The 24,156-nt window shown below is 47.0% G+C and overlaps 6 protein-coding genes across 6 annotated transcripts; 2 read left to right on the plus strand and 4 right to left on the minus strand.

Moving 5' to 3' along the window:
• Positions 1 to 4,198: 4,198 nt before the first annotated feature.
• Positions 4,199 to 6,940, minus strand: F5891DRAFT_1129603 (uncharacterized protein; the record flags this gene model as incomplete). Its single annotated transcript, XM_041364415.1, has 5 exons — positions 4,199 to 4,539; positions 4,597 to 6,274; positions 6,325 to 6,545; positions 6,570 to 6,642; positions 6,698 to 6,940. 5 exons carry the CDS (start codon positions 6,938 to 6,940, stop codon positions 4,199 to 4,201), a joined length of 2,556 nt encoding a protein of 851 aa, XP_041223770.1.
• A 557-nt stretch (positions 6,941 to 7,497) lies between these two features.
• F5891DRAFT_1239698 (uncharacterized protein) lies at positions 7,498 to 9,479 on the plus strand (the record flags this gene model as incomplete). The annotated part of the gene is made up of 9 exons (XM_041369702.1): positions 7,498 to 7,564; positions 7,622 to 7,791; positions 7,848 to 7,940; positions 7,989 to 8,103; positions 8,148 to 8,659; positions 8,707 to 8,859; positions 8,919 to 9,077; positions 9,124 to 9,299; positions 9,350 to 9,479. 9 exons carry the CDS (start codon positions 7,498 to 7,500, stop codon positions 9,477 to 9,479), a joined length of 1,575 nt encoding a protein of 524 aa, XP_041223771.1.
• An 851-nt stretch (positions 9,480 to 10,330) lies between these two features.
• F5891DRAFT_1044838 (ras GEF) lies at positions 10,331 to 14,667 on the minus strand. The gene is made up of 10 exons (XM_041362212.1): positions 14,404 to 14,667; positions 12,992 to 14,345; positions 12,288 to 12,938; positions 12,014 to 12,235; positions 11,796 to 11,961; positions 11,597 to 11,750; positions 11,305 to 11,547; positions 11,163 to 11,252; positions 10,896 to 11,112; positions 10,331 to 10,845 (listed from the first exon to the last, which is right to left on the minus strand). The coding sequence occupies exons 1-10, from the start codon at positions 14,560 to 14,562 to the stop codon at positions 10,541 to 10,543; spliced, it is 3,561 nt and encodes a 1,186-aa protein (XP_041223772.1). The 5' UTR covers positions 14,563 to 14,667; the 3' UTR covers positions 10,331 to 10,540.
• A 522-nt stretch (positions 14,668 to 15,189) lies between these two features.
• On the minus strand, positions 15,190 to 16,326 carry F5891DRAFT_955937 (uncharacterized protein; the record flags this gene model as incomplete). The annotated part of the gene is made up of 2 exons (XM_041375371.1): positions 15,190 to 15,848; positions 15,900 to 16,326. 2 exons carry the CDS (start codon positions 16,324 to 16,326, stop codon positions 15,190 to 15,192), a joined length of 1,086 nt encoding a protein of 361 aa, XP_041223773.1.
• Positions 16,327 to 18,522: 2,196 nt separating this feature from the next.
• On the minus strand, positions 18,523 to 19,340 carry F5891DRAFT_1044842 (putative 60S ribosomal protein L25). The gene is made up of 4 exons (XM_041362213.1): positions 19,115 to 19,340; positions 18,914 to 19,063; positions 18,791 to 18,860; positions 18,523 to 18,741 (listed from the first exon to the last, which is right to left on the minus strand). The coding sequence occupies exons 1-4, from the start codon at positions 19,309 to 19,311 to the stop codon at positions 18,727 to 18,729; spliced, it is 432 nt and encodes a 143-aa protein (XP_041223774.1). The 5' UTR covers positions 19,312 to 19,340; the 3' UTR covers positions 18,523 to 18,726.
• A 214-nt stretch (positions 19,341 to 19,554) lies between these two features.
• On the plus strand, positions 19,555 to 24,145 carry F5891DRAFT_1239707 (RecF/RecN/SMC; the record flags this gene model as incomplete). Its single annotated transcript, XM_041369703.1, has 17 exons — positions 19,555 to 19,594; positions 19,652 to 19,741; positions 19,797 to 19,901; positions 19,957 to 20,153; positions 20,201 to 20,575; positions 20,625 to 21,320; positions 21,368 to 21,507; positions 21,558 to 22,341; positions 22,395 to 22,593; positions 22,647 to 22,894; positions 22,954 to 23,250; positions 23,299 to 23,376; positions 23,429 to 23,513; positions 23,565 to 23,614; positions 23,669 to 23,711; positions 23,759 to 23,922; positions 23,972 to 24,145. The coding sequence occupies 17 exons, from the start codon at positions 19,555 to 19,557 to the stop codon at positions 23,987 to 23,989; spliced, it is 3,609 nt and encodes a 1,202-aa protein (XP_041223775.1). The 3' UTR covers positions 23,990 to 24,145.
• Positions 24,146 to 24,156: the final 11 nt, after the last annotated feature.

The following is a 24,156-nucleotide window of genomic DNA, read 5'->3' on the forward strand; positions in this document are numbered from 1 at the left end:
GCTAATCCATCATAGTACTCTCTCCACTTGGCAATAGTGATGTCTCGGCTCTAAGCTGCATTTTTCAGAAAATGAGCATAACATGTTGAATAAAGTTCCTAAATTCATGAAGATATTTATGGACATAGATGGAGCCAAAAACCAGGAGGCATCTAAGGGGAATTTGTACTGTGACGCATCATTGTCTTGCTATGAAGTAGCTCAGCAAATGACTTGAATTTTAAGCCATTTGCTGAGCTGCTTCATAGCAAGACAATGATGTATCACAGTAAAAATTCTCCCTAGATTCCTCCTGGCTTTTGGCTCAATCTATGTCCATAAATATTTTCATGAATTTAGGAATTTTATTTAGCATATTATGCTCATTTTCTGAAAAATGCAGCTTGGAGCTGAGACATCACTACTTGGCAAGAGTCTAGGTGTCATCATCTTCAGTCTTGACAAAAGTTTGTCTTCCTTTGTCCCAGGTAAAACCTGGTGGACAGATGGCAGAGTGAGACATGTTGGTTCTGGATTCATACACCAGTTACAGGTAATGATTTGATCTTTTGTCATACTCAGCATTGTTTAGACATCTTAACATTTCAAGGATCAAAGTCAAAGTCAAAGTTCTGAATACAAGTAGCAGGCCCTTGTCTATGACACTCCAAAGCAAACTTTAATATTTGCATGATACACTACTGAGTGCATGATACATAACAATTGAGTGTGTGATACAACATAGAGTGTGTGACACACAACAACAGAGTGCACAACATGACATATCAAAGTGTGCAATACAGCCCATAAGTGTAGTATTCCAAAACTTAGTATTACAGTGGGAAGAGTTTGGTCAGGGTGGCAAGGTATAGGGCAACAAAAGTCTATAATTATACTAAAAAAGATACCAAGAAATGGCAGTAGGGCATGAGAGATTAGACAGAAAATGTTCATGTCGCCAATAAAATAATCCTGAGGCTGGGTATTAATATGGATGAGGGACAGATAGGCTATCAGAGTCACAGATACCATGCAAAGATTATATTGAATGGTTGGGGCTTTCCAAAGTCAGGGAGCATGGAGATATGATGAAGAACACTTGAAAAATGTAAGCAACTCAACGATAGTGATGGATGAGGCTGGCCAAGTTCTCCCAAGTCAGTTCAGTCTGATAATAGTCCTGTTCTGGTTCAAGAAGAACCTGAACCAAGAACTAAATGAAAAAAGACAAAGAAATTGATTGATGCACCAGAGAACTAGATGTAGGTGACCTTCCAGTTGAGAACATAATAGACAGACACAGCTTTCAAAACTAGAATCAGTGATTTCAAGCTGTGGTGAGTGCCACTGAATGGCGAGAGGCAGAAATGAAGAAGGTGAGTGGTCCTTTCAAAAGGTGATATCTACTTGTTAGAAAGTGAAAAAATTCAATGCTATAGCAGACAAAGCTCCCTATGACATGAGATACAAGCCTAAGCTGGATTTAGGTCTGGTATTCAGTCTCACTGGCAAGCCCTGCAGAGTGAACTTGCTGGCTACTTACTCAAGTTTACACCAGTCTAATTAGACAAGCTGGTGTCCTTTGTGATAACAGACATACCTCTTGGATTTTTTCAGTTGCATCTGTGGCATGTGCACAACAATCGGTATGGGTACAACAATTCAGATGGTGTATACTGAACAATGTGTTGGGTCTTGCAGAACCTAGCTGCTATTCGACCCTAAAGGGTTTCTGGACCAGGCTCAAGGCTCAGAGGAGAGGAAATATGATAGAAAACTGCTGATCTCTCAGACTCATAGTAAAACTGGTGAAAAGATGACTTCATTATGTAAGCTAAGGTGCAAACATAACTATAGGTAAAACAGTCTCTGCAAGCCCAGCCAAGAATCATTCCCTACATCAGTTCAAAGAGGTTCAGAATAGGTTCAAGAATTCTGCAAGTCCTTGAACCATGAACCATCATGATCGATGTAGAAACTTTAATACAGCGAGGTGTGAACAAGGCTTCTGATTGTATCTGTAAATGTTGTAAGGTCGCGCATTGCCTAGTCTGCTATGCTTGTGGCAATAAGTGCATTCAACCCTAAAGGGGAAGTGAGTGCAGCAAGGATCTAGAAGTATGCGCTGAAGTGAAGCACGAGAAAGTGCAGGTGCGCGCAAGGCATGGAGGTGTGGGAACACACTCACGTGCTGCACGAAGCGCAGGAAAGTACACGTGTGTATGCGGAAGTGAGAGAGAGTAAGAGTAAGCTTGCTTAAGTGATAATGAGATACTAGACAAGAGATGAGAGTGCAATGTTATAATGGTGAGTCGTGTGCGGACTGGGATGATTCTAACAGCGACGATCACGACAGTGATACCTCATGCTGAGAGTCCAAGGTCAGCTCTTACAGACAAGCAAGAGTTGTGTACGCTAGCAGAGGCGAGCGATGGTAGCGGTTACAGGCAGAAGGGGTCTCAAGTCCTTCTGAAGGTGCGGATTAGATGTCAAGCAGGTAGCTTTAGCAAGACAAGGAGTTCAAGGTAAAACCCAGTAAGATTAAAGTAAGGAACATCTACTTTAATCTTCGACCTTATATAAGACTACTCTATCATATCTAAGCTCAGCTTGAAGCTGGGTTCTAATCTGCTTATCTATCGAGTCAGAGATATCATGCATGAGGCAGGCTTCTATCTGGGATAAGGACCACGAGGCGTCCTTCTATCAGTGCATGAGGCAACCATGAGGCTTGCCTTCTATCTTGATAACATAAATAGGTCTTCTAGACCTATGTCATCATATGCGGTCCAGACTGCTTATCTAAGCCGGTATCTTCCAGGCTTCTCTTTCTTATCATCATCTATCATCAAGGCCCAAAGGCCCGGGTATCATGTCATTGCCGTGTAAGGTGGCAGAGGGCATATTGGTAGCTGGGGGCTCATGCCATGTTACTGTAACATGCAAGGTGTCAAGGAATAGATTCCAACTGCAATTTTCTAGGTAGTAAGTGGTAGGTAAAGTTGGGTAAAGTCAGGTGGAAAGTGAAGTGTCCCTAATGGTATGTACTGCTGGCGCTTATATAGGCCTAAGCGCTGTCATGCGGAGCTGAAGCACTACCGAGTAGGTATGTAAAGATATATGTAAGTAAGGGTCCATGATAAAAATAAAGGTGGAACAATATGCTAATAAGAGAAATGGAAATATACGCACTAGAGGGCTTGGTGGACAGTGGGTGGATGCTTCTAGATGGCTGGCACTATAGGGCACTCAAGCGCAGGAAAGTGTGCGTGCATATACATCGTGAAGTATGGGAAGTGTGCGTGCATGGCGCGGGAAAGCTGTGCCTCATATAGGGATAGCTGCGGATAGCACACAAAGTGGTGCTGCAAGTTCATGCAATGTACTCCCTAGTGGAAACTGCCATATCAGACCATGAGAGGCATGAGTCTCTACATCGAACTCACTTGAATGGTTCAGTTCCCCCTGATGACTTTGAATCAGACTGTCAGGTTTGAACTGCAGTTCAGAACTGGAACTGACCACCACTGCTATAGTGCATGCAGGAACTTGCACAAAGCACAAGAGATCTGAGGAGGACTAGAAGTAGTTTGTAGTGGAACAGGCTCCAATGGGTGTCCATATTATTCATTGTGAAGTGTTGGAATAAGCAAGCGCACCCACAGCCAAAGCACATCATTGTCTGCTCTTGTTTCGTTTGATATGTTCAGTGACACATATGTTTCCATTATACAGCCCTTGTCTATTGATTTTCCTTTGTACTTGCTGAATCCTTTGATTGCTTGGGCCAGTGCCCTATATCTCATTGTTACAGTCTCACTTCCTTATTTGTTATTAGTTTACAAAGTTTCTGTACTCGAACCTCAGATGTTTGCATTCACATGCAATGACTGAGGTAAGACACTCTATATTCATTTGTACTTTTACTTTTAGTTATGCTGCATAGAGTATCTGTTCCCCACAGGTAAATATACCAAAGATGTTTGCATTCACACACAACGACTGAGAGTATCCATCTGGAAAAAGCAATTCGGGTCGTAGCGCCACGCCAACGCTACGTCGTGACTGGGAGACTCAGTAGCCCAGGGTAGACAGTCATGTAACACCTGAGCAACAGTAGACATACCCTTGTGTTCCATAGCTGTAGGTAGTCTAGTCGTCGATGCGAAGGGCCATGTATAGCAATGCAACTACATGAACAACAAGCTGTGCGTGACCGCTAGTACAAGTGCTGTATAGTATCAAAAATGTGAAAATTAATGTAAGGGTTAACATAAAACTCGTCAGCGAGCTCAAGAACATCGCCGTTGATCCATGATACATCTACCTTACTCGATCCAAACCTGGGCATCAGGTGTGCTGCTTGCAGAAGGTCTCGAACACTGATGACGGATGCGAAACGCCATTGGTTACGAGTCGAACGTGCAAGTCGATAAAGGTTGGTCGCAGGTTCCGGATCGCGCAGAGGTCGAAACCATTCGACATATGCCAATGGATGAGGAAATTTCCCGTAGTGAGAGGGCAATTTGAAAATTGCACGTATCTGTGCGAGCCGCAAGCCTGTGGCCAAGGTATCAGCATCATGGGCCCACAACAATGAGAGTGATTTGGACATACCATCCAAGCCTGTACCACTCTCCCATAGCTGGTGATCCTCGACTACAAACGCCACATCAAAGTGTGCAGGTGAAGGTGGCTTGCGGCAATCGCGATTGGGAATAGCTGGATGAGCACGAACTCGATTCAGCCGCTTGAGGTCACTAATGTGGTCTCGTCGAGGGAGCCGAAGTGAAACCGATTTAAATAAGTCAAACTGGTCATACTGGCTCGCAGAAATAGAGGAATGGGGAAAGTGATGGGTGAGGAATGTTTGAAGGGTGGGGATGAAGTCGATGGTGCCAAAATCTGTTTGCAGGCGAGACACGGAGACGGCGAGAAACGGGCAACTCTTGGCAACATGGTAACCATGCGATGCCAGCAGTCCTGATGGGATGATGTCTGAATCTGCGAATGTCGGTTCCTCATCCTCGTCTTCGAGCAAATCTGAGTCGAGAGGTTCGCCGAGTCCACCTTTTGATGCGACCCAATTGAGGAACATGCCATGTCGAAAGACGGCTTCTTGAAGTTCGAGCCAATGAGTCATTTGCGCGATATAATCTACTTTGCTGCTTGCCTGGTAAGCATCCTTTGCATAGTCGATATGCAAGCGTTCGGGGCTCTCCGAGTTGAAACCATCTGCGCTGCCCAACGCTCGGATGGACTGCACATAGTGGCGCATTGAGTGAACCTTGGGAATGTTGAAGTGTTGATGAAGCCTGAGCTCGACAAAAACATCTTTGTTCACGTGAAACACATCCAGTGCTTCCTGCATCCGCGCAAGAGTCGTGTCTGTGTGAGCTTGGTATTGAGCATAGTAAATAAAGTCGAGAACAGCACGTGCAGCCCGGAACACACGGGGTTCAACAGCACCAGCGATGACGCCTAAGACAACGCGCTGCATCTCTTTATGCTCCGTGCAAGTCCACTGAGAGACAGTTGAAATTCCCCGTTTGAAGTGACGGAGACCATGAAAATCGGACATAGCTTGAAAATGTGTGTCGAACTCTGCGTCAGAGATGATTGTAGAACACCAGCTCACAATGTGGTCTTTGAAAACACCCTTGTGTAACTGGTGTAGAATATCCGGAGTGATATACATGAAAATGTCGGTGTGTGGAAGATGTGACCAGAACGGAAAATATATCGCGCGAAGACTGTGATCTTCAAAAAGGTGAGGGTCTTCGCCGTTTTTATGGCATTCGAGAGTTGCTCGAGTCTCATTGACATCTCGAAGAGGTGAGTCGAAGTGGTCTCCGTGATGTTTCGTTCCTACAACACAACGAGGGCAGTGGTTTTCTTTACAGCAGGCAATCAGGCATTGCTCGGGATGATCTGCAATATATGCTGCAAGAATAGGATGAATGCATCGGATATTCCTATCAGCACATATCATATCCACTCCGTGACGGCCGGCATCGACAAGTGGCTTTGTCACCAACCGCATACAGTTATGAAAGAGACGATAATGAGCAATCTGCCGTCCTTCGTCATCCTTGAAATGCAGCATCTTTGATATTGGTAAGTATCCTATCAGCACTGTTGCATGCTTAGAAGGCTGACGGCGAATGTCCTTTTTGATATTTCCGATGGTCAAATATATTGGCCATGCAGCTTTATCGCCACGAAAACGAGTAAGATTTGTTTTGTCGGATGCGAGTATTACTGGAGCAACAACGGCACCTGAAGGTAGGCGTTCCTAATGTCACAATTGGTTATCATTCAATCTCACACATTTGCCTCACTTACTTGCATGTTCCACCACCAATCACCAGTCCACATCTCATCATATACCTGCGTCTTCCCTTGCGGATCAGCAAAAACTTGCTCGGGAACATATGAAAGGTAATCCTTGAATGCGGGATTACCAATCAAATCACGCACACACTCCACAGGGTCACACCGCCAAAGTTCATGTTGTTCTGTTAATGGCTTCCGATCTCCACCCACTCGATCTCCTGTTGACGTGACTATTTCACAAGTCCATCAAGGACCTGTAGGTAGTTTATCAAGTTTCTTTTGAAATGTATAGTTGCTCGTAAAGCTTGGCTGAGTGCAATTTTTCGTCTAGATAGGTGGTTTTGTCTGTGACGGAAGATGCCAAGACATTTCGGAGACTTACAATGGCCAGTTTAAGGAATTCATCGGTCGCAGTCTTGTTGACTCTCTTCGACAGCCATTCTGCGAGGCCCCACTCATATTCATCATCAAAAGGTGCCCATGGATTTTTCTCCAGACCCATGTCAACCTGAGACTCCTGAATTTCTTCAAACACAGTCTGTCCGACCCCCAAAACATCTGCAACTGGGCGCGGGAAGACCTTGGCAAATCGTGTCGGCTCTTCTTCATCTGCTACCTCCTCCATTCTTGCACGTTTGGATTGGGGGCCAGAATTCATCAAAGACTCTATGTCCTCTGGCTCGTATCTTGATCTGTGCGGAAATTCATAGTCGACATCTTCGGGTATGTCATATTCATAGTCTTGGGGTGTCAATGTATCTGATGTGCTAGATTGGCTGTCGACCTGTTCTGAACACCTGGTGTTTTGATGCGAGACCATGAGGTCCCATTGTTGGCGACATGTCGGAGTGTTTTGGATGTGTAAGGTTACATCTTTGTGTCGGCTGAGCTCTTTGAGACAGAAATTACAGCGCGGTTTCTGCCTGGTGTATGACATTGTTCAAGACTCGAAGTTCTGACTGAAGGCACTTAGGTAGATTCTTTTCCAGATTCTGCCTATATTTTGTATTTTTACTGTGGTTTCAGTGCGTTTCTGTGCCAAAATCAGCCCATGTCTCAGACTGACATCCTGACAGGCTCCATCACGATTCTCGGGCCATATCAGTGAATGTTGCTTGCAAATAAACCTTATCGTGTCGTCAACTTTGTTGATCTTTCTTCCTCCCCTCCTTCTCCAACAGAATGTCTGCAGTTGAACGTTCAGTGGCCCGTCGTGATCGCCGTCCTACTGAGAGAGCTCAGTATATCTGTAAGTCTTCATATTACAATTTTTTTCACGTCATGTTGATTTGACCTTCAATCGAAGCTGAGACTCACAAGGACAAAGAAAATCGCCAGCACCAGCAGGTCAATAAGGCCCATGAACGTCAAGAGAAGGCTCGTCAGAAGGCAAGCAAGGCTGCCGAACGCGAAGCTTACAAGAACAATACTGGACGCACTCAAGTCTCCACAGTGCTGTCGAGTGACGATCCTGGTGTATGTTTGTTAATATTCTCGTCAATAGTCAATTTTAATGACCCTCACACCATTAGTTTACAAGTCAAACTGTGTCAACACCTGCCAGGGACCCGAACTTGGTTGCACGGAAAAGTACAGTGCCACTCGCACCACACCGGGTCACATTGGTATGTCTATTTACAACATTGTGCTTTTTCGTTGACTAGTAATACTAGAACAAGACTCCACGTCTCAACACATTGACACCAGAAAAAGCTGCTGAGCTGTTGCGTCTGCGTGAGGCTGTGCTGGCCAAACAAGCAATGAGTCCGGTTGCGGCATTGTCTCGAGGTGAGTACCTGTATTTATTTAAATTGTGCTGAATTTAATAGCAGCCTACTATGTCTACTCAATTGCAGGTGGTCCCCACCCTAGTTCGAGCCTCAACAATACTATGACTCGCTCTCCTAGCCCAACTGATGAGGCCCTATTCGACGAAGCTATTGAAGGCTTGGTCGACTTCAACATGGATGGGGACCAGGGTAATGACTCGCTCGTGGCTGACAACAACAACTATATTGGTGATGAAGGTAGTAGGTCCCCATCCCCCAGCATCGAATGTGTGGGCAAACGTCGCTGTGGAGCATCTGATGGTGACGACAACAGCGAGCCAGTGCGGAAGGCTGTCAAGATACAGGAAAGTAAGGGACGGCCGAAGGCTGCTGATTATGAACCATCTGTTCGCACCATCTTCGGCATGGCATGGGCACTCTATCGTGGCCGTCTCTGCACAGAGGGTCCCATGCCTGACCGTATGCAGGAGGTGACGTGGGCCAAGTTAGCATGGAATGAAGCATGTAAGAGGCTACATACTCAAGTTGCTTATGATGCGGAGATTTTAAAAATGGTCAGTGATTTTTATCGTGAACATGCTATCTCTAATGTGTTACCTAGATCACTTCGCGAGGTTCCCACCTTCGTGGTGAAGTCAAGACTAAGGTCCGGCCATATGTTGCAGATGAGTACAGGTTCGAGACGAGCACCAAGCAATCTGTCATCGATCGCAACATCATGCTTGCACGAGAACTCAAGAAGGATTTTGCCTTCGTTTATAAGGCAAGTACCTATTTACGTTGCCGTGTGTTTGCTCAACATGATTTTTTTAGACTCGCTCCCCTGATGGTAACAAAGGCTTATACAGTGCCAAGATTATCCAGAAGGGGGTCAACACCATATGGTTCCGCGACAAGAAAGATGAAGGTGTGCTATATCCCGAGTTCTACAAACCATTCCCAGAGGTTGCCTTTGCATTGCTTTTGACTGCGGTACCGTTTTTTTTTGCTGTGGGGATTGAGTGCTGATTGCCATCAGATTGAAAGTTGCATCGATGAGTGGAGCAGTGGAGCTCAAACGAACAAGATGTTCACTGTGGATGAGTATCAGGATGTGCTCAACGAACATCTCAACAACCTCGCAGACTTTGATGAACACACCAAGGCTCAAGGCCTGCTACCCAAGCTTTTGTCATGTCTGCATGATAATGGCCGGTATGTCTTCGTCCTTGGCCTTATTAATTCATCTTACCTTCATTCTTCAGCATTTACTCAAAGGCTGACCCACTTGGTCATGAAATTGGCCGCACGATGGCTCGTAGTGCATTCGAGGCTGCGATCGAGGAGTACAATGAATGCAGGGGTGTATCAAGTGATGATGAGGATGATGAGTAGTAGTAGTGTACATTATTATATCAGCCAATGCATGCTATTTTGACGGTTTGTCAATGGTTCGAGCGACTGTGTGGAATTACTGTCAACTATAGACTTATACTGCTGATGACCACACATATGGTTTATCCTATAGAGTACTACATTAACCTAATTCTGCAATGCAGGTACTGGACTCAGCAGCCACCAAGCACTATCACAAGCTATATTGTAACAACTCCGTGCTACCAGGTGTTTGAGAGTGGGGGGGGGTAGCTACCTGACTATTCACACAACATAGGCTATGTAGTACTACCCCGCAGCCCCACTTTTCACTGATGTCTGTTCCCCACAGATCCACATGAATAGACTTGTATTAATCTATCAGAAAGCCCAAAGTACTTTCAATCATGAGCGAAAATTTGTCGCTTGCACAGCTGACAATCTCACAAAATACTTGATTGTCAAGCCCAGCTTCAAAGACTTTGGCTGCCCATTTACTAGAAGCAGCTACAAAATGTCTTCAAGAATCAAGGCAAAGTGTATCATGCACTCAGTAGTGTATCACACACTTGATGTTGTGTATCACACAAATATTAAAGTTTGCTTTGGAGCATCATACTGGTCTGCATAGGTCAAGTAAAAGATATAGAACATAGAAAGTAAGGTATATATAAGAGTATTAGAGCGGAGCTTGAATATGAACAATGAATGAGAAAATGAGAAGGGAGATTGTATAATAGAATGTAATAGAATACTATGGAATGATGAGTAAGCATGTGACAAAGTGAAGAGTGAAAAGATAGAACTGTAACAATGCACTTATATCAAATTCAACATACTTAGTCTAGGTTTCTATTGGTGAGTTTTCCTGATGAGCATGCTATACTGCACGACGTTTCAGCTCTTGAAATTCTTGGACTGGTAGATACATTGGAGGGATACTGTCATCTAACGGTAATTGGGATAACTTATCAATACTATGGGTACGTTCAAGTCGGTGCCCAACGATACAGTAATGCGAGGGAAGTTGCGTGTCTAATAAGCGGTAGTGCTATGAGGTGTCAGGATCGTAGAGTAATTGCTCAAAAGAACCCGCTTTCATGTAGCATTCTTGCAAGTTTCTCTTCTTCCTTTTCGCGCGGCTCCCTTTCTAAGCTCAGCTGCCAGAAGACATCGCTGACATCTTTGTCGTCAAACTGTCCAAGTGCGTCATCCAAGTAAACAAGAACAGTTGGGAGGGGATGGAAGTTGTGCGGCTGAGTCTGCCAGCGTTGAAGGTCTTGGATTACCTCTGAAGCCTTCTGGCGTTTTCGGAAATTCACCAAGTTGTTTGGAAGGTAATCCTTACTGCCGTCTTGAATATGTGTCAGGGCAGTAAGAAACACACCTGTTTGGGGATCAATTTTCGTGTTTACAGATATGGCGTCGACTACATACCAACGAACGGAAGACACGGCGGGGAAACTTTCGCAAGGGCGTGTCGATAGATGTTAAACGTCTTGTAAGAATTGATTGTTGTCTCGCATGTTTCCAATTGGGACATGTATCTGGTGCCTACTTGCTCCCAAGAGCGCTTAAGCCGACGGATAGGTGACGAGTTTAGGCCAGACACGATGGCTAACATGGTCGAAAAATTCTGAATGTGCCTGCAGCGCTATAGGAAAGACATTAGTAGAGCACTGAAGTTTAGCAAAATAAACAAACATCAGCGACACTGATGAAATGTTTCATGATGGAAGCGCGTCTGCGAGGTTCGTCTTTACACAGGATGGCATATGCAACCCAGTTAGCTACCTAAATAGGGGTATCTGTGAACCCGCGAACCGAGTGCAGGTAGCAAACTTACTCTGTTGCTACGGCGAATGAAGTTTGCGATGTTGTCGTGGTGGTCAGTTTTCGATTCCTTGGACCGCAAAAGGCATTCAGAAGGTCGAATCTTCTGATATAACTGACTTTCTGTGATGGTCAATTGCCTTGCCAGTTCCAAGGCATCGATGTCAAGTAGCTCCATCCGTTTAGGGACTATTGGCGGAGGTGGCGGATCCAGAGCCGTGCTAATCGTCACTTTGTTCGGATCACGCCCTCGCTGCTATTCTATAATTCAGATAGTACAACCCCGACGTTGATCCAGCACGTACAGCACGTTTAATAATCACCATAAGCTGCTTTGCTGCGGGTAGATTGATGACTTCATCATGCGAAACGAATTTCATCATACGGTCGAGGATGTATGCGTCGTCTCTCTCTAACACATCGTCATCTTGAACCATTGACTTAATCGTATTAATGACCCTAAAATAGTTCAGCTACAAGGTCTGAAACAATGACGTGACTCACCTGATACGAATAATCTGCCGCTTGAGCTTCCGCCACTCCACCAGCTCCGGGGAGTTTAGTCCGTCTGGAGGCTGTATCCAGAAGCGTTCCACCAACAACCTAAACAATTCATCAAGAGTAGTGAAGGTCTTGTAAGTCATCAGAAAAGCCTTGCTAAACTTGGGATCTGTAATCTGGATTCAAGAGAAATGGTGATATACTGGCGGAATCTCACATACCAGCATACTCGTGAGCGGTTAGCCGCTCAACTAGGCCTGCAACGGTTCCGCCTCGCGTAGTTCCATCGGGGTCGACTAGCACATCATTAGGATTGTACGTCGGTCTCAGATACCAAGGTTTTGTTTCGGCATTAAGGGTAATGAGATAGTGAGAAGGCGCATCATCACCAAAAAACGCCCTGATCTTATCTTGTCGAGGGGGTGTTCTTATTATGCGAAGATCTGTGCTTCAAGTTAAATTATGCCAATAGTTATGAAACATAATAATACTAGCCTTCATAGTCAGCCCATGGTACTGTATCGGATATTAGGGGTGGTTGTCCGTTTATTACATGCGGACCCGGTATTTCAGCTGTAGGCGTAGCATTATCGCTACTTGCAATATTCCTAAGGATATCATCTGCTTCGTCATCGTTCGTATTGTAGAGGTCGTTATTCGTGCCGTTAAGTGCCTCTTCGGCCAACATTGCTGTAATGAGGCTACGTTGTGACATACGCCACTCAATGGGGCTCTTGTTGCTCCGTTCAAGAATATCTGTCTGTTCCTGCACGATGACAAGAAGACTTTCTAGAGTCTGTCGCAGAACCTGAAGATTAAAGTCTAATGAGGAGTTCAGCGCCTCGAGGGTATCATAATGTTCGTCCCGACCACGCCATGTTTCGGATTCTTCTACATGCCGGATCCTCTGGGTAGTAGTGAGTAGTGCGGCGCCGTCATCGTATACAGCCTGAGTAGTGGCTTCGAACGACCGTACGAGGACCCTGGCTTTCTCAGCGGTCCGGAGATATCGAGCACCATCGCTGAGTTCCGCCTGATCCACCGGTTCGATGTCGACATGCCGAGCGATATGCAGGTCGCCAATGTGGAGGAGGAGGGATGACAATTGATTCATCATTCGTAAGCCTGCTGACGTTACCACGCCGGCTGCGAAAGCTGATTTTCAACCGAAGAACGCAAACTTGCAGGACTTTGCTCACCAGGTGCAGAAGCGCGTAAGCTTTCAACGAATTCATTTGATTTGTCTTGTACCTGCAATACAAGCCCCACGATGTCATTTAAGACTGCGCTGTCCAAGCTCCGCCGGGGAGCCTCCTCATTGCCATCGATGGTGACCCAACCAAATCCTTTCCAAGCTCCAGCAGCCCCAGCCCCAGCCTTCCCAAATCCTGCATGTGGTGCTGAGAAGTAACCCTGCAAGTGTCTCGGAGCCTTGTCGCAATCCCACTCATCACAACGACAACTTTGCGTGATGGACACGAAATCGACAACAGAGCGCTCAAGTTCTGTGGCATCAGTTGCAAGGTTGCCGATGCTGTCACCTGGGCTCCAAGGACCGTCATTCAAGATCGCTCTCGCAGAGAGTAGAAACTTCGAGAGTGTCGCAATAGCTCGACGCTGTGCAGGAACAAGTAATGTATGCGACGCAGTGCTCGTGCTCTGTTGATCTGATGATCCTTTCGGAACAAGATGACTTGGTATTTGACCGAAAGAAGGGCCAGAGACGTAGAGTAAATCACGAACTGAAGCGATAGTGGTGCTGATGAGGCGATCGACAATGACTTCATCATCTGCAATGCGAGGGATTCCAAACTGCTGCAGGTGAGTGATCACAGAGCGAATAGCATGTTGAGACCGATCTAGCAATTCAGAAATGAGCTCTGGTGGACGAGGAGAAAGTACTTCCTCCAGAGATGGTATTACAGTCAAGAGGTGAGAAGGATCTTCGTCTGGCGGAAGTTCATGGACTTGGGGGAGTATGGATAATGCGGCAGCTTCCTTTAATCGAGAGCCCTTTCTAGCCATATGCGGACGGTGAGAGTACGAGAAGATACGAGGATGTTGATCCATAGACAAAAACATCTGATGACTAGTATATGAGTTCTCCCGCGTAGTAAAACTCCTCTTTAGTACTTGGTCATTCGGCAGACTAGAGAGATCGCTGGGAACGCGGTACGTGTGACGATTCAAAGAAAGCGCAGAAGAGTCTGTCTGGGCACGGTTGCGGCCTGGTGGAAGGTCTGTGACAAGGGATAGCGAAGATGGTTTTACGGGAGCCGTCAGAGCACCAGCTAGGTTATTTGGGTAATGAGATAATGACGTGTAGGGTGGCCGGGCGGGCTCCACTGGAATCGACTGGTATTGAGAAGGATTGTTCACGATGGATAGAGCGTTTACATCCCCATAAGAAAATCCGAGACCTGCGCCAGTGCCAGCACGAGAGCTCGATTGTGATGAAGTTAAGCCCGCAAGATCACAATCAAACGTCTCATCCTCCACGTCGAACGGTAGATCACGAGATAGTTGCCCAGTGACTGTGTTGGCATAGTAAATCTACATACAAAAAGAGTAGTCACCTGAAACTGAGCACTGAAGACAAGAAAAGCCATACCTGACCATCTCCGGAGACTTGGGGTATCCAGAAGTCTCTTGCAATTGAAGGGGGAGTGTCCGGCCTGAGTGGACTTGTTGGGATTGCGGGAAGTTCCCTCATGCTCATCCGTGCTGCCTTGGAAACTTCGGGAAGGCGCCAAATTGATGAACTCTCCATGATAGAAGCCAGAAAAGATCGATCACGGATAATATCAAAGGTGAATTGTGTTGACTGACAAGGTATTCACATCTAACTTAAATGTTTGCATTGCCCTTACCATCCGTGAGCAAGATGATCATCCATGTTGCACGACGCCGCGGCATGAATTATTGAGCCCCCGGATCAGCAGTGCCTTCATCAGGAAGGCAGTTACATGCGCACGCTGCATCGCAACGATCGGCCTTTCAAGCTCAAACGCTCAAGCTCAAAGTATCCTTGCTTACAACTCAGTCTACATGCATGACAGTAGTCACTGCTCGAAGTCCATCAACATCAACAGTTAACACCTATTTAGAAAACAAAAAAAATCTTGACCCGGGGTATCAGTAAAAACGAATCGTAAAAAGCATGTCCAGACGGTACACAAAGGATATATGCTGTATACTGCCATCAGAAGGTGCAGGCCAGCCCGTGACGAGAAGTAATTACTTGTGAAAAGGATCGTGGGCTGTAACAAATGGCAGGCTCCACGATACAAACTCACCACAGCGAAAACTATACAAACAACTTCAAACCGAACGGGTGTTCAAAATTGTGTATTGCTGTGACCACAACACCCTGAGTAGCTGGGAGAATGCTTCCTCTTCACCAGTTCATACTGCTCTCTTGCAGAATGGGAGCGGAAATAGCTCCAGGGTTTAGATGACGGCGCTCCCTCATGACGGGAGGAGAGACATGGCGCTCATAGCCATCATCATCACCACCCCGGACACCTTGGTATCCACGTAAACTGTCTTCTGCGTAGTAAAAGCTCCGCCTCCGCTGGCCGCCGATACTATCCCGATCAAAATCCTGACCATCAGGGCGTACACCTGCAGGATCACCGACGTTTTCAGAGAGACGGCGATGTGCGACCTCTTTTCGGCGCTTGAAGTACCGATAAGCGACGATTGCAAGGATGATGAGTGCGATGGCACCAAGCGACGTTACGACACCGATAATCGCGTCCTCGCGGACTTGGGAAGAATTTGAACTACTGCTGGTGCTGCTGCCGCCAGGAGTGGGACCTGATATGGACGACAGTGCAAGAGTGGGATCAACACATTGGGCGAGCGATGCGGGTATACTGCCTTCTTGTCCGGTATAGAACGAGGACTTTTTGTTGGAGATAAGCGAAGCGAGTGTGGAGACTTGGTCATTAGGGATATAACCCTGCCAGAGGGTACTTAGCAGTTCGACGTCTTGAATGCCGGTGTACGATGAGGGTTCGTAGACAAGCAGCTCGTAGCTTTGTACCTGGGAAGCTGGAATACAGTTTCAGTACGAATGCACTTTGTGAGGTTGGGAGCACGTACAATCAATTCCAAGTGCTGTCGCAATTATCGAGGGGAAGTACTCGAATATCTGTCCTTGGGTATCCGAATTCGTTGCAACCCACTTCCAGTTAAGGGACTGATTGAACAACACGCTGATCAGAGTGTCAGTAGTTGGCACATTTTGGACATTGAGCGTAGGCTGTGGCATAATAGCCGATGGGAGATACGTCGGAATCGGTGCTGCAGAAGGCTGACTGGCCGGCGGAGCGGATGCAAGCGAGACCGTCGTCGTTGGGATGTCAGGATTTGAAATGGTTGGGGAGGCTGTTGGTGTGGGCGTGGCGGTATTGACCAGCAGAGATGAGACCGTAGACAGGTACTGATAGTTGGTATTCGTGGTGGGAAGTACATAGGTACTTGACAAAGATAATGTGGATGTCTCATTAAGGGTGCCAGTGCTGCTCATGGTCGTACTATTTGGAAAGTTGATGATAGTCGATGAAGTAGATGCTGTGGACATGCCATTGCTCGAACTCGTGCCAATCGTGATAGCAGTAGCAGTAGTAGTAGTCCTGCAACGGATATGATCAAACAGTCTCAAGCACGATAGGATTGAAATTTACACTGTACCAGACGTGGATGATGGAGTGCAACCAATTCCGAGACCCAGGGCCCCAGTGCAATCAGCGGTTGTCGACGAAGATGATGATGCTGAGGTAGAAGCAACCGAAGTGGTGATAGGAGTACCAGAAGTTACAGGCGAAGTCAAAGGTAGCTGGCTTGAAGTAGTAGATGATGAGGTGGGAAGGGGACAACCAATACCAATGCCAAGTAACCCATCACACGACGACGACGGTGTGGTGGAAGCAACCGAAGGATAAGCAGAAGTCACGGGCGGGCTTGAAGCTGGCTGGCTTAAAGTGGTAGATGTTGAAGTGGGAGGTGGGCAACCAAGGCCAAGGCCAAGTAGCCCATCACACGACGACGACGGCGTGGTGGAAGCGACCGGACCAGTGGTAGGATAAGTAGGTGTTACGGACGGGCTTGAAGCTGGTTGGCTTGAAGTGGTAGATGTCGAAGTGGGAGGTGGACAACCAATCCCCAAACCAAGTAATCCATCACAAGGCGTTGTGGCGGGAGCTGCCGAACTCAAGACAGCAGAACTTACAGGTAGGCTTGAAGTTGGTTGGCTCGAAGCGGGAAATGATGAGGGAGCTGAACAACCAATCCCCAAACCAAGTAATCCATCACAAGACGTTGTGGCGGGAGCTGCCGAACTTAAGACAGCAGAACTTACAGGCGCGCTAGGAGATGAAGAGGGAGGTGGACAACCAAGACCAAGACCAAGAAGTCCATCACAAGACGACGTTGTGGCGGGAGCTGCCGAGCTCAAGACAGCAGAACCAGTACTTACAGGCACGCTTGAGACTGGTTGGGTCGAAGAGGGAGGTGAGCAACCAATCCCCAGACCAAGAAGTCCATCGCAAGATGACGTTGTAGCGGGAGCTGCCGAACTGGTGGCAACTGAACCAGAACTTGCAAGCGTGCTCAAAGCTGGTTGGCTCGAAGTGGGAGATGACGAGGGAGGTGGACAACCAATCCCCAAACCAAGCAGTCCATTACAAGATGATGCTGTAGCAGGAGCCGCCGAACTGGTGGCAACTGAACCAGAACTTGCAAGCGTGCTCAAAGCTGGTTGGCTCGACGTGGGAGATGACGAGGGAGGTGAGCAACCAATCCCCAAACCAAGCAGTCCATTACAAGATGATGTTGTAGCAGGTGCTGCCGAACTGGTGGCAACTGAACCAGAACTTGCAGGCGTAGTGGGAGATGACGAGGGAGGTGAACAACCAATCCCCAAACCAAGGAGTCCGTCGCAGGATGACGTTGTGGTGGATGACGGGTTGGAGTTGGATGATGCAGCAGTCCCGGTAGAAATTGATGTTGGCGAGCTAGACAGGGTAGTCATGGGCGGATCACAACCTAGCCCCAAGAGCCCAATGCATGATGAGCTGGTCGGTGACGCAGATGCTGAGGGGCTAGAGCTTCTAGTAAGCGTGCCAGTGCTTGGGGACGAGACTGTTGGACTGCTGGACGCAGAGGGCGTTGGGGTATTGATAGCAAGTCCACTTCCAATTCCACTCAATATGCCACCTGAGAACCAGCTCATTAGAACATCACCCAAACTAAATAACGACAGAAAATGCGCACCAAGACCACCTAGAATGTCATCAGGAGCTCTGTTCTTGAATGCCAAAGATCGCCTTGCGTGAGAGTTGGAGGATGATGAATGTCGTGCATCGACCTGGGGAACGACAAGGGAGGAAACCACAGTTGCAAGGAAAAAATAGATAACAGAATACATAGAGGTGATAGAATATTGCTGGATAGCAAGGACAGCGCGACTTTGGGTCCGCTAGGGATAGAACGAGTGTGCGTTTCTGCTCTCTCTAAGAGAGTGAAAAGTAGGTTCTAAGATATTTTGAAACACGAAGATTCTTGAATCCTGGAAGCCAGTTGGCCGATAATTGACAAGACGTCGCCGGCAGCGTCACAGGAGCAGCAAAATTTGAAACCAAAAACGAGGGGAGGAACAAGACAGAAACGTTCTAATAGCGCACACGGGCGCAGGCTTCCTACCAAATCGCGATCACACGGTAACTAACAACAAATGATCTCAGTTACAGAAACGTTTTTAGCTTTCCAAAAAGGCAGTCCACGGTCATCTACGTAGCACTGGCAATTTAACAGATTTTGTGACTACGATTTGAAACGACATCACAACTAGGTGGAAAATTCATCAAGGTGCATATAATTGAGTAGTATGACAATACACAACGAAATGGTAGAAAATGCAACAACAGACTTAGATGAATCCGATCTAAAGTATAGTTAATAACAACATCAACAACATGTTAGCAGTGAATCACCTTGTTTGCAACATCCAACGCGTCGTGGTCGGACGTGAGCCGAACGTATGCCTTTTTCTTCCCATCAGGTCTAAGGGTAATCAGGTTGTATGTAATCTTAAAGCTCATTGCACGGAGACGAACCGAATCAGGGTGTTGATTTTAGCAGCCTGGACATCGTAAAGTTTTTTCACGGCGTCCTTGATTTGTCGCTTATTCGACTTTATGTCAACAATAAAGACGAGGGTGTTGTGCTCCTCGATCTTCTTCATCGCCGATTCCGTGTTCAGTGGACTGTCATTAAACGATCAAAAATTAATTTGTGTTATATAGCATAAAACGCACGAGACGATGGTTCGGAACTGGTCCATTCGTGGTGCATGGGGGATAGATTTGCGAGGGTACTTGGGATTCCTGGGTAGGCGGAGTGTCTTGGGACGGTGGAATGTTACAGAGTATCGCTGCTTCCGTGTTGAATGCGAGTGCACGCCCTGCAAAGCAGCCTTTTTGGCAGCCTTCGCCTTGACATTAGTAGGGGCCATATTGATTCTGGAGTTATTCTGCCCGTCGCCTGTACTACTAGGAGGCCGATGATCAGGTAAATCGCTAATCCCCGAACTACTATACAGTTGAAATCGGAATATCCCGGAGTATATTACTTAGTCACATGTGTCACGGCGTCAGGTGATATGTGACACGCAATTGTACCACGTGTCACACGCGCCACTACGCGTCTACCAGATACTTATTACTATACAGCACGCGTTGAGTACGCGCCAGCTTTGATGTATATTAAGACCTTGACAATTCAGGGATTCAAGTCTTGTAAGTTTGACCATTCTTTATCCCGCGATATCTCACTTTGCGCACTGTTTATACCAGACCGTGATCAGACACAGATAGAGCCCTTCTCTCCTCGTCATAATGTCGTCGTAGGTAGGAATGGCTCAGGCAAGAGCAATTTCTTTGCAGGTGCCCGTTGTACCTCTGAAATATTTCTCTCAATCTTACTCCTACACCCCCCTAGCCATTCGCTTTGTATTGTCCGATGCATACACCTCTATGTCCAGAGAGGAGCGGCAGGCTCTCCTGCACGAAGGTGTTTCTGTCACGACTACACTATCTGCATACGGTACTTTTTTTTATACTTTTAACCCTCTATCACCCTTTCTCATACTTGCAACCAGTTGAAATTGTTTTTGACAACTCTGACAATCGATTTCCAACTGGTCGTGAAGAAGTCATTTTAAGACGTACCATCGGTCTCAAGAAGGATGAATACAGTCTCGACAAGAAAAGCGCTAGCAAAGCTGATGTCATGAATCTCCTCGAGAGTGCAGGATTCTCAAAGTCCAATCCATATTACATCGTTCCGCAAGGACGAGTACGTGCTACCCAACTCTCCCATACTCTCCTAACAGAATCTCCCAGATCACTGCCCTTACAAATGCAAAGGACCACGAGCGCCTTGCCCTACTGAAAGAAGTTGCTGGCACCAAAGTCTACGAACAACGTCGTACCGAATCTCTTCGTATCATGGCCGAGACCGATGCCAAACGCACAAAGATCAATGAACTTATTGACTACATCGACTCTCGTCTTACAGAGCTAGAGGAGGAGAAGGAAGAGTTGCGCGAGTTTCAGGACAAGGACAAGGAGCGTCGGTGTCTCGAGTATGCACTGTATCAGAGAGAGTTGGAGGAGGTTGGAGAAGCTTTGGAGGAGATCGATGAAGAGAGGCGAGGAGAAGTACACGGTGCCAACGTAAGGAGAGAGCAGTTTGATACCAGGGAGAAGGAGATACAGGTCTGTCCAACCTTCTCTCTCATCTAGTCTGCTATTGACACAGCCATAGCGCCTAGAACAACAAATCTCGCAAGCGAAACATTCTCTCCGGTCTCTCCAAATATCACGGAAAGACGCACACTCCGAGCTCAATGAATTCATCCGCGCTCGTACAGAACTCGAATGCATTGTTGCCGATCTCCGTGCAACAGGCGAGCGTGACGATAGCGCACTCAAACAAGAGCTTGCGTCCGTACAGGAAGCCACGCAGGGCAAAGAGCACGAACTACGTGAATTGATTCCACAATGGGAGAAGGCCCGCACAAATGAAAGTGCAGAAAAGCGTAAGATGGAGGAGGCTCGTACTCAGCTTAACGCGCTCTTTGCAAAGCAAGGTCGTGTCAACCGCTTCCGCACCAAGGCAGAGCGCGATGCATACCTCAAGCAGGAAATCGCGAGTATGGAGGTATATCAACGGGCTCGTTCTACAGCGCTCGATTCCACTCGCAAAGATGCCACACAGAAAATGCAGAACGTTGCTGAGATGGAGCGGAGAATCGATAACATTCAGGGGAGCTTGGAAGATGGTAGAACCCGTGTGAAAGACATTGGGGAGCAGGTCACAACACTCAAAGAGCAGCAGACTGAACTTATTGAGCGCAGGAAGGAGTTGTGGCGTGAGGACACCAAGTTGGATGGGCTACTTGCGCATGCCGGTGACGAGTTAAGGGCCGCTGAGCGCAACCTTGCGGGTATGATGGACAAAGTGAGTATGCGCGCCCTCGATTGATGAATATTCGTTTATTTTTTTAGGACACTGGCTCTGGTCTCCGCGCCGTTGACAGGATTGCAGAGCGACACAACCTGGAGGGTGTATATGGTCCATTGTACCGTCTTTTCGAGATACCAGACTCGACATTTAGCACCGCTATCGAACTTACCGCTGGGAACAGGTACGCCACCCCGTTTGCATCAATCTCTACTTATGCTTACGCCTGACAAGTCTCTTCCACGTCGTAGTCGATACCGATGCAACTGCACAGAAGGTCCTCGACATCATGCTACGAGAAAAGAACGGCCGTGTAACCTTCATGCCTCTCAATCGCCTCAAACCCAAACAGCCAACTATCCCTCCAAATCAAGACGCCCTTCCTCTCCTCGAGAAGCTCTCGTATGATTCTGCGCATGACAAGGCATTCCAGCAGGTGTTTGGCAAGACTTGGGTGTGCCGCGACCTTACGGTTGCTGCTGCGTATGTCAAGAGTCATGGTGTTAACACCATCACGCTGGACGGTGATAAGGTTGATCGTAAGGGTGCTCTTACAGGTGGTTACCACGACGTGCGCCGCTCGCGTATTGAAGCCGTTAAGAATGTAGCGACATGGCGCTCCAAGTTTGAGGCGGAAGATAAGCGTGCCAAAGAAGTTAAAGCTGCCATCACCACGCTTGAGCAGGAGATCACGAAGGTGACAGGGAAGATCCAAGTCCTTAGCGTTCAGCAGGCGCAAGCAAAGGAAGCACGCGAGGTCCTCCTTTCGGACTCACTATCATTCTCAAGGGAGCGCGAGAGATTGAGCGAAGGTGTTGTAGCTCTGGAAAATGAAGCGGATGAATTAGAGACGGAACTGAGCGGCATTGTACAGCGGCTACAGGGGTACCGCACTGAGCTTGCGAGCCCCCTTACACGGGCACTGACAGATGACGAAGCCAATTTGATCGATACTCTTGGTCAACAGGTGGATGAAAGGCGCAAGCGAGTGCTCGAGCTGAGCAAATCGAGAATAGAAGTAGGTGCACTAGCAAACTCCATTCTGAACCACACAACTAATATCACGCATAGCTTGATAGCCGTAAAAACCTCTTGGAAATCGAGCTTAATGAAAGCCTCCGGCGGAAAGAGAAGGAGCTGCAGGCAACATTGCAGTCATTGGGTGACTCGGCGAATGGAGAAGTGTCATCTGCCGATAATCTGGATGCGCGATTGCGTGAACTCAAGTCCCTCGATGCTTCTATATCCACTTCGACAAAGCGCGCACAAGGTTCGCTCCTGACTAGTTCATCGTGTCCGCGTATACCAAATATATTCTCACAGAGGCAGAAAAGGATTTTGATAAATTGACGGCTGACCTACAGGAACTTCGATCCAACTTGGAGAAGGCCCAGAATCAACAATCGGAGGACAGTCGCAGTGTCACGAAACTGCAGAAAAATACTGAGCGGTACCTAGCTAAGAAACAGATGCTTGTCGGTCGTAAGGAGGAGTGCAACCGCAATATCCGAGATCTAGGCGTACTTCCAGAGGAAGCTTTTGAGAAGTATACCAACGAAAAACTTGATCGAGTACGGGTTTACCAGCTGTTCATCTCCGAACTCTGTATACTAATAGTCCAACCACTTAGCTGGTGAAGAAGCTGCACACTGTCAACGAAGGGCTGAAGAAGTTCGCGCATGTGAACAAAAAGGCTTTTGAACAGTATAATTCTTTCACAAAACAGCGAGACCAACTCCTGCAGCGCAGGGAAGATCTAGACAAGTCGGCCACGTCGATCGAGGAGTTAGTACAAGTACTGGACCAGCGAAAGGATGAAGCGATCGAGCGGACATTCAAACAAGTTGCCAGCAATTTTGAAGAGGTCTTCGACAAACTCGTTCCTGCCGGCCGTGGGCGGTTGATCATTCAGCGTCGGATAGACCAGGTAAATAGGACAATGATGCATCAAATAACTTTGCTTAATCTGCTACAGGATGAAGATGAAGCCATGGACGAAGGGGATGATACACAGCAAAGTAGCATTGACAATTACACTGGCATATCGATAAAGGCAATTGTTTTACGACTGCTGTGCTATTTCTACTTAATGTATAGTATGATAGGTATCCTTCAACTCCAAGGTCGATGAAGGACTTCGGATACAGCAGCTATCAGGGGGTCAAAAATCCCTCGTCGCACTCGCAACAGGTAACTGTATTTCTGTTAGAGACAACCATGTTTTTGAGCTTTTCCTTCCAGTTTTCGCCATCCAGAAATGTGATCCCGCTCCTTTCTACTTATTTGATGAGGTGCGTTGAAACAATTACACTGGATATGCTGCTAGTTTACGTTGTTTCGCGTAGATCGACGCAAATTTGGACGCGCAGTATCGAACTGCTGTCGCAAGTAAGTGCCCTGTGGCACATCACAAATCGATGCTGATCCCTGTCCAGATATGATCAAATCTCTTTCACATTCAGCTCAGTTCATCACGACTACTTTCAGGCCAGAAATGTTGGTCACTGCGGACAAGTTTTACGGTGTGCTCTTCAACAACCAGAAAGTCAGTTCTATCAGAAGCATCAAGCGAGAGGAGGCCATGGAGTTCGTGGACCAGGTTTGTCCTTTGTTTTCTACTTGTCGGATTGTAACCAGTATTTTTTTAGGAGGCCCAAGCTCAATAATTATTCACATAGCTCTGCGTCGCCCAAACGGCAAACAAAGTGTTCTCTTACCATACGCTGTATAATATTTCTTCGCTTCTCGTGTTTTCGCAACTATCCTGTACTAGAGATGAGGCCCTGTCAGAATTTTCAGCTCAGCGTTCGATTTCACCTCTCCAGCTGCATCC

Source organism: Suillus fuscotomentosus (assembly GCF_016647785.1).
Source record: "Suillus fuscotomentosus strain FC203 chromosome Unknown F5891scaffold_41, whole genome shotgun sequence".
Classification (NCBI taxonomy): Eukaryota; Fungi; Basidiomycota; class Agaricomycetes; order Boletales; family Suillaceae; genus Suillus; species Suillus fuscotomentosus.